At 35.2% G+C, this 12942-nt stretch overlaps 2 protein-coding genes across 2 annotated transcripts; both read left to right on the forward strand.

Annotated features, from left to right (window-relative positions):
- The first annotated feature begins 3655 nt into the window (after window positions 1–3655).
- On the forward strand, window positions 3656–5212 carry LOC119989811. Its single transcript, XM_038835516.1, has one exon. The coding sequence runs from the start codon at window positions 4289–4291 to the stop codon at window positions 4856–4858; it is 570 nt and encodes a 189-aa protein (XP_038691444.1). The 5' UTR covers window positions 3656–4288; the 3' UTR covers window positions 4859–5212.
- Window positions 5213–6683: 1471 nt separating this feature from the next.
- Window positions 6684–10643, forward strand: LOC119989771 (probable beta-1,3-galactosyltransferase 2). Its single transcript, XM_038835467.1, has 11 exons — window positions 6684–6956; window positions 7408–7504; window positions 7795–7856; window positions 7950–8140; window positions 8255–8318; window positions 8487–8559; window positions 8698–8818; window positions 9196–9283; window positions 9367–9492; window positions 9769–9878; window positions 10237–10643. The coding sequence occupies exons 1-11, from the start codon at window positions 6847–6849 to the stop codon at window positions 10383–10385; spliced, it is 1191 nt and encodes a 396-aa protein (XP_038691395.1). The 5' UTR covers window positions 6684–6846; the 3' UTR covers window positions 10386–10643.
- The last annotated feature ends 2299 nt before the right edge of the window (window positions 10644–12942 follow it).

Genomic DNA, 12942 nt, shown 5'->3' on the forward strand with positions numbered 1-12942 from the left:
GCTGCTACACATTCTTCAGTTGTTTAATGTTAAGATGATTTCTTGGAGAATTATTTAGACTTTATAATGCTGCAAAAGGGTCCTTAAGTTGGGAAGTCAAATTGGCCTTGTTAGCCTCTGAAAATGCATCTTTTCTTGGATGGAATTGATAGTTTTGTGAGTGATTAAAATGGGGAAGATTCAGTGGAACCCTTTTCCCACTAGGAGCCCACACATCTCCTGAAAGGAGAACCAAAAATGAAGAAAAAGTGAGACATTAGTGTGCTTAGCCTATCGATCTCAACTCAAGTGGATCCAGCTTTGGATGGTAGGAATGACTTCTTCCAGCTAATGATTATAAGGGGATTTGATTTATTTATTTTGTCCATTGAATATGATTCCACATATTTTGTTACATAATTTCAAACTGTACCCAGATAAACCCTCAATGCCATACAACAAAACTTCACAGAATTTTGTAGCTTTGTAGTTGTAAGAGCATCCACAATGGTGTTATATTTAAGATTGTTAACAATATTTTTTGGATAAATATAGTGCTATACTCTCACAATGGATATAATGGAGTGTATTTAAAGTAGTTGAAATGTTACTTTTTTGATAAATATAGCGCTACATGCACACAATGGGTGAAAAATGACACTTGAAAATTTAGTTGTGGAAAAATGATACTTGAGAGTTGGAGTATATATATAGTTGATGAATAGTGAAGAGAGATGATGAAAATGAAGAGAAATGTGATGAAAATGAAGAAAGAGAAGATTGAAAGGAAGAGAGAGGTGATGAAAAGAAAGAGAGAGATGATGAAAAGGAAGAGAGAGAAAATAGAGAAAATGAATATAAAGTGTTGGAATTTATGGAGTGTTAATGAATAGTATTATTATGGGACCCACTCATCCAATTAAATTGTGTCACATAGGAGAGAGGAGAAGAGAGAATAATTTTGAAGTGTTGTATTATATTATACTACTGTGGATGCTCTAAGGACACTACTGCCTGCCATTTTTGTGTCAAAAGCTTGCAAGTTTGTAAGTGATGGAACCATTTTCCATTTATTAACATATATCCAATAAGTTGGTTGTTCACCTGTCACATTACTGAGCAAGGACTATTTTGTCTTGTTATAATAAATTGTAGTAATTAGAAAATTAGTGGACAAGAGTATTTTATTTTAGTTATATAAGATTTCTTTGTAAATTGAACATGTATTTATTGGAGGAGTACCATCTGTGACACAATCAATTACAACTAATGATGATAATTGAGATTTTTAAAAGTTGCTTGCTCCAATGTAAATGTAAATAAATACAGCTACCAGTGCACATGAAAGATTAGTTAGGTATATATATATAAGAATGAAGTGGACTAGTCCAATTTCCATTGATGATATTATTTATTAATGTGTAATAAATTCATAGTTTCCTTTTTTATTCTGTGGTGCACGAGTGCTTGTACTGAGGATGTGATAAAAATCTGAATGTAAATAAAATAATATTAGGCAAAAAAAAAGTTGAATACTTTTTTTTAATAAAAAACAATATTATACAAGTTTTGTTTTTTGATATTCGATATGAATTTAAATTAAATTGTCATTCCGCTACACAAAAATTTTCTATCCGACAACATGATAATTTGGATCAAACCCTCTCAAGTCCATATAGTTTGATGAAAACACTGTCGAGTCCATACAATTTCATCCTAGAGAGATTCATTGGAGTTGTCCACACAATTCTCTTGAGTCACTGTCCAACAGAAAGAGACAGAGAGTCTTGAATATTTGAGTTCAAGAAGACCTCAAAAACTTTCAAATCCCAACAAAACCCACTAACCATTCCAATCACTACTTAACTTCAGTATTTCTTTATAATCCCCAAAACCCAGAAGAAGTAGAGCATTAAAGAATGAAGTGGTAATAGATAAGATCATATAAGAAGTTAAGTCTCACAGTAATTTCACAAACTAATGCAGTTGCATACATCAGTGCTAGCTATAACCCAACCAAATGCTTTTACTCTCACCCTCTCCTAGGCACTCTTGAGAAAAGTTACCTCTCACACTTCCACACAATTTCACAATCAATACTCAATGAGCCTTTCTTTCTTTCTTTTGCTGCTGTTCTGAGCTTAGTTGTACTGTATTAATTGGGGATAAGGTTACGGAAATCAGTGAGTCTGGTCTCTCCAATCAAATTCCACCACATTTTAGCCTTTCTGAGTCCATCAATCAATATTATTATTAAAATGTGCAATGCATAAAAGCCCAGTTCAAGAAACCTCTCTTATCAAAGACTGACTGTATCTGTGTTTGTAATTTTGTTATGCTGTGGGTTAGACTGAGGATTTTGGGTTTGCTCAATATGGCCCCTCCCTAGCTTTTGTAATGAGTATTTTATCTTTTCTGTGGGCGGAGTCTGGAATTTTTGTACTGGATACAGCTTTGCTACAATGACCATTTTCAGATGAGTTTAAAAAGAGAGTGACAACTGATATCAATATATATATATATATATAACTGAGGATCTACAAGGTTTCTCCTTAATTCATGGTGTCACGTAGACGTTTTTACAAAAAAGCCTACATAGACAAAATAAAATTTTAAAATATATTAAAAAACTTTAAGATCCACAACCACACACATAATATATTGCAAAAAGTTAATACCCACGACCACATTCCCACACTTTAAGACCCACAACCACACTCATACAGTTAGTAGTATTCAAATAATTTTAAAATTATATTGAATTGTATGGGAATTTAATGTTTCATAGGAGTGGTTTGATGTTGTTTTGGTTTCTCAAAGGTCATATATTGCTAATTATGAGAATCTTTTGATATTACTCAATTAATGAAATTCATTTGTAGTATTTAGTTTGAAAACATTTTGTGTGTTTTTGGCATTAATTACCAACATTTTGTGGGAATTTTTGTGTGTTTTTATCATTTAGTGTGTTTTTGATGTATTTTGTGTGTTTTTGTAGTATTCAGTTGATGTATTGTGCATGTTTAGAGTTTGGTCAGGTTTAGTAGTTTGTTTGGATTGCAACATACACAACATGAGAGGCTTTTCTCATGCTATATTGTTCTAATGTGTAAGTAAATTCAGCTCATTTGGTATTGGAACAAGTAAGTGGTGACAGGAAAACACGGTAGAATTCAATGAGTTGTTGAAGGTCATAGTGATTATAGGCATAAATCTACCAGTCATACATAACATTTCAAAAATATAATTCAAAAATCTTATTCTAAAAATATTAAGAATTTTATTCCAAAAATATCATTTCAAAAATACTACTTATGCTACATTGTACTTCTCGATATTAAATGTCACTTTATAGAGATTGTTGTACTAACCACACAATATTGTTTCATAAACATGTCTTTGGTGACCTATAACACTTTGTAGATACTAACGACGCAAATAAAAATTGATAAACTCTTAACATACTTATTCCTTATGCATCAAATTTCTTACACCCTATTAGAAAAAAATTTTCTTAGCAAATTTAAAAAACAAGTATTGTACATATTTTATCTTCATCTCTATTTTCTACAATTAAAGCTCTACTACTCTTCATGTTAATAAAGTATCAAAAAAAACTTTTACACATATATATTTTCCAATCAAAATATGTACCGCGGCGTGCAATTAGTTTCTAATAAAGATCCGTCATTTTCTCTTTTGTTTTCTTTCCATATCAGGTCAGTTTGATAGGGCATGGTAGTAAATACCCCTATGCCAAATTCATACACCTGTTATTGGTTTGTCTTCTTGCTCCTTCTGGTGTTTCAGAGTACTATTTCCAGGGCTTTGAAATCTGTGAATTTAATTTCTTTTGGAATACTTGGGAACAGGAAAGAAGTCCATAGCAGTCAAAAGCTTCCCTTCTGGTTGGTTTTTTAGGGGTTTGGCCTAGTACCCATTTGGGATTTTATCTTTGAAAAGCTCTGTTTCTTTTGGATTGGGATTGAAACAAAAGCAAAGGCAGATTCCTGTGATTATTCCCCTACCCTCTCTTTCTTTTTTGTTTCCCATTTTGATTCCCAAGAAAAGGAAAACCCAATTTTCTCTCACTTTATCACTCTCTGGCTCCCATTTTGGGAGTGTAGCACTATTAAAGGAGGCAAAAAGTCATCTTTTATTCACCTTCGAATCGGTTTAAAGACAAAAGTGTCTCTGTTGTTGCTCCAACCTCTGTGCTTTCATTCCTCTGTCTCTATTTTGGGGGGTTTTTTCTCCCTCTGTTATTGCTCAAACTCTTGTATCCGGAACTTTTGGGGGGTAATAGCTGATGATGGCAAATTGGGATGGTACTATAAGCAAAAGTAATGGAGGGTATAGAAGAAAATCAGTTATAGACGACGAAGAGTTTGAAGAAGAAGAAGTGTGGTCTGTGATGAAAGGGAGAGAATATTCAAGCTCTAACATGAGGAAATCAAAGAACTCCTCCTCCTCTAGTTCTTCTTCCTCTGCATGGTCCCTTCCTGGTACTAAACCAAGGATGATCCCAAGAGGTCCTGAAGCCAACAATGATGATGTGGTGGTTCAACAATCCTCAGTTCCTTTGAACATCCCTGATTGGTCAAAGATTTATGGGAAGAATGGTAAGAATATGGGTTCATGGGTTGATGATGGTTATCATGCTAATGGTTATGATGATCATGAAAATGCCGATGATGATGATGATGATGATGATGGTGAAGAAGGCTTGGTCCCACCACATGAGTGGATTGCTAGGAAGCTTGCAAGGAGCCAGATATCTTCTTTCTCTGTGTGTGAAGGTGTTGGAAGAACACTCAAAGGAAGAGATCTTAGCAGAGTGAGGAATGCTATTTTGACCAAAACTGGTTTCCTAGAATAATAACAATGCATTGTTCCTTAACCATCTTCATCATCATCATCATCATCATCAAGTTTTCTGCAATCTTGGGCCCCATTCTCCCATGTTATCTTTTTCAGTTTCATGTTATTTTTGTTTCTAGCTAATACAATATGTACTGGTAGTGAGTGGAAGTAGATTAATTAGAGATCTCAAAAAGATGTCAGAGCTGGCTTTCTAGTGTGGGTTTTTGGGGAAGATAAAAGAATGAAACTTTGGCCAGCCCCCTGAGATTTTGTCTGCTAGTCTTTCTGGGTAATTGTTGTTCAACTCCATCAAAAAGAATCACTCATCTAAATGTACTCAAACCCCATATGTATTCTTTTTTGAACAACACAGTTTTGTTGTTTTGAGTAGTTTTTCAAAGGGAGAAGTTCACCGTTTGAGTAAATTTGTTGTTTTTTTTTTCTCCAAAAAAGTTCAAATCTTTTGTTGCTCCTCATTCTGGAATCTTGTATTTGCTCAGCTTGAATTTAGTACAACATAGCATTGGTATGGAAAACCAAGATTTTGGTTAGCATCAGGACAAGTGGAATTTCTGTGAACAGTTAGGTATCAGAACCATCAAGATTCAAGGGAGCCAAGCTAGATGATTTGCCCCCTCTTTTATGCATTTTCAAGGAAAATAAAGGAATGATAGAAAGTTTTGTTACTTCTCATTAGTTATCAGAATCGGTCTGGCCCACCGGTCGAATCTGTTCAATTGTCATTTTTCATCAAGGTCGGACCGGTTCTATTGTTGGTTCGAATGTGCGTTTGACCTTGAAGGCCCTCCGGCCCAAGACGCATATCAAACCTTAACTTAAATCACTAAACTAAATTATTAATTTTGTTATAATTTATACTATATTAATATATATACTAAATTTCATAATATATAATTCGTATTATGTTCTTTTGTGTTATTTATAATTAAAATTAATTATTTTAAAAAATACTATGATTCAATCGTTGACCCTATTAGTTAACCAGTTGAATCTTCATCATCGCCATGAATGCATTATTATAACACTACTTTGATGCTTTAAATAATTAATGCAAATGGAGGGCTATGTATGGTGAAATAAGACTAATGTAAATAAGGAAATGAAATGCTCTTGAGTACCGAGATTATGCTGAGATTATTAGGTAACCCACCTTGTATAGATTTTCTTGAATTGTTATACAAAGACATTTATTGGTGTAAATGACAAAAAACAAAAAAGCAAGTGCATTGCTACAAGTTTTCCATTACATGATCCCTTGCAACATAAAGAGCCCAGAACTGTTCCTTGATTCTAGTACAGAACTACAGATAACCAAATGGGCCATATGAGAGTTTGTTCAAGGCCCAACCAACAGAATTGTGAAGAAGAGTAAGGCAAAGGGAATTTGTAATTTTGTAGTGGCTGCTGCTCCTTTCTCATGCTTCAACTAATCCACTCTAGCTGTTAGAGTCACACCATCCAAATGAGTTTAGCATTTAAGATAACTAGATTTCAACAATGAATATATGGGTTATATTTTACAGTGTCAAATTGTGAAAATTTAGCATATTGTATGAATGAAAATTAATTTTTTTCCCTCTTTCTGCAAAGAAATGTTGGAACAATTTTTTTTTTTTTTTACTAATATCAGTTGAAATTAAGAAACTGTCGGTGATATCGGTTAATTGTCCTAAGATTGAACTCATGCATTAATGGGAAAACAATCGTTTAATGAAAACTTTAAGGAGGACCCGTTATGTAAATTAGACTATTAATAGTGGCAGTTAAGGGAGTCTTCCTTCTAGTATGCACTAATCTCTCGTCCTCCCAAAAGGAGGGAAAAGAGCGAGTGTGTGTCTAGCCCAGACAGACAAAGTTGTTGTCTTTCTCTAAAAGATCAATTCTTTAATCTGGGGGTTTCTGGGACTCTGCTTTCTTTTGCTCAAACTGTTGGGAAGTGATATTTGTAGGAGTCATTTGAGTGAGAGTTGAGAATAGAAGAAAATGACTGTGAAGAGCAGAGTAGAATTTACTTCAAGGAGTGTCATTTCAAGGAACTGGGCGCTTCTGTTTTGCCTTGCCAGCTTCTGCGCTGGAATGGTCTTCACTAACAGGTACTTCTGATTACTTGGTTTCGATTTTTCTTTTTTCCTTTTTGTTTTGTTTTGCCACTTTTGATGGCTGTGTTCACTAAATTCTCTGTTATTGCAAGTGGGTGTCAAGTCATTTTCATGATTAGGTCCGGTTTTGGCCCTTTTGGGAGAGACATTTGAAGAGGTTGTTGTGGCTGTATCTATTTATCTGGTTTTAATGGGTGCTCTATTTTTCTTCTGAACTTGGTACTTGGTTGGTATCTGGTGGGTGGGTTTTACTGATTTAAGGAATGCTGATTCCATGCTCTCTTTTTTCTGCTTCCGTTGTCGAATTTTGGTATCTATAGATTCAAATGGGGTTCCCTATCTTCCATGCTATTGTATGAGGCAAAAAAAATGTTGAAGTTGCATGTCAAGATGGTTCAATTTTACTACTTTCTGCATGCTTTGTTAATCAAGAAACTTTGTGCAGGATGTGGACAGTTCCAGAAGCTAAAGTTGATGGAAAATCATCTAGTATCAACATACAACAAATAAACTCGAAACCCGAATCCTGCAATCAGAAACATGTAAGTGAATCAATCATAATTTAAGTTGATCAGTTTGTGAGCTGTAATTTAAGTACTTTTCAGGATTATTGGGACACTTTTTCAATCTATGTTCAGAACTTCATCGAATTTAACTGCTTCATATCCTTGCATCAAAATCCTGGTCTTGCAATATAATTTGTTTAATGGGAAGTAATGTTTTCTTCAATTATCCTACTTGTCGCTTCATATTACTGCTCCACTTCATGACAAACACATTGCGCTGTTGCATGTTAGTTACAATCTTTGCTTCCTTTCTCGACCTTTTGAAGGTTGTGCAGAGAAAATTGAATGAAAGTCTAGGAGAAGAAGCACATACCCAGCAAAACATTGAGTAAGTTCTGTTGATTGCTCTTTCCAGACCTGTAATATTTTGTGTTGTTTCAAATAAACTGTATGTACAACTCCTTGCTATGTGTTTATACAGTGCACTGGAAAGCAAAATTTCCAGTTTAGAGATGAAATTAGCTGCTGTCAGGACAGAGCATGAGCTTAAGTCGAATGCCTCTCCTGCTGAGGAAAATTCGAAAAGAAAATACTTAATGGTTGTGGGTATTAACACAGCTTTTAGTAGCCGGAAAAGGAGAGACTCAGTTCGGGCTACTTGGATGCCTCAAGGTGGTTTAACTGGTTCCATTGTTATACAATTTTGCTTTCGTCCTTGTGTTTCGTTCTGAATAATTATTGTCTTAGATGGATGGTTAATACATTCTCGCTACAAACATTTTACAGGTGAAAAATTAAAGCAATTGGAAAAAGAGAAGGGTATAATCATTCGATTTGTCATAGGTCATAGGTGATATTTTATATACCTCTTTATGTTAATTATATTTGCTGATGCTATCCTAATATATTATACTAATGTTCTCCAATAATGTCATAAATTTTGTCACTTCCCTTACTAAACATGGAACTTGTGGATATGAACCAGAGTGAATATTAACCTTTGGCCTTTCTTATGCAGTTCAACATCTGGTGGAATTCTTGATAAAGCCGTTGAAGCAGAGGAACAAGTTCACGGAGACTTCTTGAGGCTGGTTATTCTCTTTTCCTGTCCCTTTGATGCTGTTACTCTATAAAACTTCATTCTTCATTAACTTTTGGATCATGTGAAAGTGGATCGAAAGAAACATTTAATTGGTATACACTTGTGACTTTTCTCTCATTGTAAGTAGGATCATGTTGAGGGCTACTTGGAATTATCAGCCAAGACAAAGATTTATTTTGCTACTGCTGTCAAGTTATGGGATGCAGAGTATTACATCAAAGTTGATGACGATGTTCACGTAAATATAGGTATTTCACTTCCTTCTCCTTGCATTCTGATCATGTTAATAGTGTAGTTTCTTTCAGATGAGTATCAATCGATTTTCTCAGGTAAAAAGGCAGATTTGTTTGTGAATATTTTCAGATTCCAAGCAATATCAACTATCATTTATTTCTTTTCTTTTTCTTTTTTTCGTTCTTGAAATGATGAAGAATAGTGAAAAGTGAAATAGCTGACTATCAAAACTAATTATTGGGTTGGTTCTTAAGAGGCATGTGTTAAATCAGACAATTGTCTTTATTAAGGCCTTAATCGTGAGAATGATGGCTGATAGGTTGTTATCTTTTCTATTGCTTAGTATCTCAGCTTTGACTCATTGAGTTCATTTCCCTTGAATTTATGATAGCAACGCTTGGGAGGACTTTGGCTGAACACCGTAATAAACCCCGGGTGTATATAGGTTGCATGAAGTCTGGACCAGTACTTGCTAGGACGTGAGTTGTTTACAAATTACAATTCATTCTTTTGGCTGAATACTGACAAGGGCTTATTTTGAAGAGTATTTTCCTTGTAACAGGGGAGTAAAATACCACGAACCAGAGTACTGGAAGTTTGGTGAGGTGGGAAACAAGTATTTTCGTCATGCTACAGGACAATTATATGCAATATCTAAAGACTTGGCCACTTATATATCGATAAATCAGTAAGTTTCTACAAAATTCTACTTTTTATGCTTAACAGGGAGGAAATGAGTAAACCTGTGATAATTGGCTGAGGAGACGCGTAAACAAGATTGCATCTTAATCCATTTAGGAACTGAAACTGAGATGTTATAGTTTAGGTTGCACATTCAGTTTTGAAGTTCAAGAGGTTGCAGATCTATTTAAGCTTGCTCTCCAAGGTGTATCTATTAAGAATTTCTCTGTAAATTCTTAAATTGGACCGTTTCTGATGGTAAGTTTACGTTCCGATGTTACAGGAATTTGCTGCACAAATATGCCAACGAAGATGTTTCACTGGGATCTTGGTTTATTGGTTTAGATGTTGAACATGTGGATGACAGGAGTTTCTGTTGTTCTACACGAGGAGGTATGCGCATAAGCACTTGTGATTGTTATAAATACTGCTATAAGCCATTTTTCTTTTTGAATTCAAAAATTTTGTCCAAGTTTTTATCTAGCTATCCATGTACATGAAAATTATTCTTCATTAGGCGTGAATGAATCGTGACATCTGAGTAACCTCGTGCTTGTTTCTCTGGTTTTTTTTTTCAATTGAAATATCGAGTAAATTGCCAATTTGGACCAAAGTGCATCCACATTATTAAAAGTTATCACTTGGATGATTAAAAACGTCGTATATTGTGATGATTCTTGAAATCATAATGTTGATGGATTTTCTTTTTCTTACTGAGCAGCATTAACGTTCATGGTATTTCCTCCTGCAGAGTGTGAATGGAGGGCGCAGGCAGGCAACTATTGTGTTGCTTCATTTGACTGGAAATGCAGTGGGATTTGCCGGTCTGTGGAGAGGATTATGGACGTTCATGAGAACTGCGGTGAGAACAAGAATGCGCTATGGCATACCAGTTTCTAAGAACAATGGACTTTGTATGTAGTGCCAAAACATATGACTGTAATTATAGAGGACTGAGAAGATAGAGGCCTTGTGCAGAAGGTACTTTGAGAGAACAACAAAGTCTGTAACAATCCATTCTTTGAATGGTTGGAGGGCTGTATTGAAGGTTCTCTGGCCATGACCACTGATATCATTATAATCGCTACTGTACTTTTTATTTCTGCTTTTCCTACTTAAAAACATAATATTACAGCATAAATATGTATTATGCTCTTATTAAATGATTACAAAGGGTTTTTTTTTTTTTTTCTTTTCTTCATGCTTTTGATTCCTTCTGCATGTTACTGTAACCATAATTTTTTATTGCTCTATAGCTCATACTGTTTGAATGGTAGGGATCTAATCTTACCAGAAAGATGTCTTGATGAGTCTGTAAAATGCTTCTTTTGGAAAGTGTTGGATTTTAATATGTAAAGGAAAGTTCTTAATAATGAGAAAAATGAAACAGAATCTTGCACCTAACCATACCATTTTGTCAAAGAAAAAGAGAAAAGTGGAAAGTAGTGGACCTTTTACATACAGTATCAGCAACTAATACACAGAAAATCAATTTCTGCCCTAAATCTACCCTTACCTGTCCCACAACACTCCATTAACAACATAGAAATGAACCCTGAAAGGTGCATCAAAGCTATACACAAGGCTCTTGCTGCTATGGAGCTTGTAGTGGAGCAAGGACAGATTGTGTGCAGATTTCCCATGCATTGCAAATCATGCCTAGCCAAAGAGGTTGGAGAACCTGCACAAGAAAAAAAAACAGAAGAAAACACAGAATCTGATACTCCCAAGCACAAGAATACTGTCCAGGCAAACTAAACTCAAACCAGAAGAAGAGACCTGATGAATCTATTGTTTATCAGACACAATAAAGAAAAGTGTCAAGCATCAGAAGCAATTGATAAAACGTGATATTGGCACGGCTCAATCAAATAATAGAACTTCAAGCTAGAAGCGCTGCTCTCTGATTGAACCGCACCAATATCTCGTTCCTCTTGTTTGTAAAAGAGTAATATAATTTAACATATAGCTACAACATTGAAAAATGGAGATAAACATGTATGTATATGCACAAAGGCAGTCAGGCAGATGATGAGACAATGATAATAGGAAGACAGCAGAGGAAGAAACTACAGAGAGAGGTGGAGAAGAAGGAATTTTGTGAAGATATCAGAAATGTCATTTGGGGTTCTCATATTTGAATGAGACTAATATAGAGAGAGAGAGAGAGAGAGAGAGAAGGGGCCTTGAAGATGCTGGCATTGAATTAGCTACCAACCCAACAGCAAAAAGGACATGGGTATATTAAATTTGAAGCAATACAAACATTGGAAAAAAGGTTCTCTGAGGCAAGAACCCCTCAGGCCTCATGAGCTTTCAACTTTGTGTACTTATGAGGTTATAGAGGGCATGTTGGAATGCTGCCTCCTGTCACCACCATTTGAATTTCTATGGAGAGGGAAAAAAAAGAAAAGAGGAGGAGGTCCTCTTGGTTAATCTTCATAGTCATGATAATTTTCCTTACCTGTCACACCTTGTTTTCTTGAAAATGACATTGTTGTGAGCAGTGAACATAAACCCTAACCAGTCTCTCTGTAGTTTTGGAGAGTAGAATGCCATAATAATGACCTTCACACTGGCCTCGTGAGTGTTCTGTATCTGTACTGTGCTATTTAGGTCTTTGGGATAGAAAGACAATTCAGCAGTTGCTGCAACTGCATCTAAAAAATATACAACTTAAGAGACTTAGCTTAATAGAAGCAACAGTTCAGTCTGCACCAGAAAGGACTACTCTACATATATATAAGACATTAAATGCATGCCATGTCAATTGCAAATTCAGACCCATCTGTCAAGAAAATTATTTTTTCCAGTAGAATTCAATGTAAAGCAAATTCCTCCTGTTCTTATTAGAAGCCCTCCTTTGCATCATGATTTGATGGATGGATTGATCAATATAGAGACCCTTTTCCCATAAGAATTATGCTAATCTTTTTGTGCGTTGGCTCTCAATTTTTTTATGAGATTAGTGGAAAAGAAGGAGATTGGATTAGGTGGGTTAATGACCAAAGAAGTCATGGCAAACAAAAGTGGAGTTGGAACATATGTGGGGATCCCTACATTTTGAATCATGGATATCCCAATTGGCTCACCATTCACTAGTCTAAATCTCTGTAAACATTATATGTGTGCATTAAATTATCTCTTTTCAGTGTCGGAAACCTGCCCCCCAACCCTGAGAGAGGAAGAACTGTTTGAAAACTAAAATGAATGAAACCCTCTCTCTCTCTGCCTTGAAGCAATTCCTAAGTGACAAGAATTCAAAACTAGTCGTTTGTTCAACAGAATATGAGCTTCCCACTATGGCATTGGCATTGAAGTCTCCTCACAGGAATCCACAATAATAAACAGTATAATTGCATCACCCTTAGAAAGCAGGGGGCTTGTATTAATGGAGATGGAAACTGCACATATAAGGATTTTATAAAGATTTTACTGTAGATTCAGCCAAAATCGT

Source organism: Tripterygium wilfordii, chromosome 21 (genome assembly GCF_013401445.1).
Source record: "Tripterygium wilfordii isolate XIE 37 chromosome 21, ASM1340144v1, whole genome shotgun sequence".
Classification (NCBI taxonomy): Eukaryota; Viridiplantae; Streptophyta; class Magnoliopsida; order Celastrales; family Celastraceae; genus Tripterygium; species Tripterygium wilfordii.

Excerpts from the sequence above, each read along its gene's own strand:
- LOC119989771 (XM_038835467.1), top strand. The coding sequence starts at position 6,847 with ATGACTGTGAAGAGCAGAGTAGAATTTACTTCAAGGAGTGTCATTTCA. Across the intron at positions 8,319-8,486 it reads CGATTTGTCATAGGTCATAG|TTCAACATCTGGTGGAATTC; the intron begins GTGATATTTTAT and ends TTTCTTATGCAG. Across the intron at positions 9,284-9,366 it reads GGACCAGTACTTGCTAGGAC|GGGAGTAAAATACCACGAAC; the intron begins GTGAGTTGTTTA and ends TCCTTGTAACAG.
- LOC119989811 (XM_038835516.1), top strand. The coding sequence starts at position 4,289 with ATGATGGCAAATTGGGATGGTACTATAAGCAAAAGTAATGGAGGGTAT.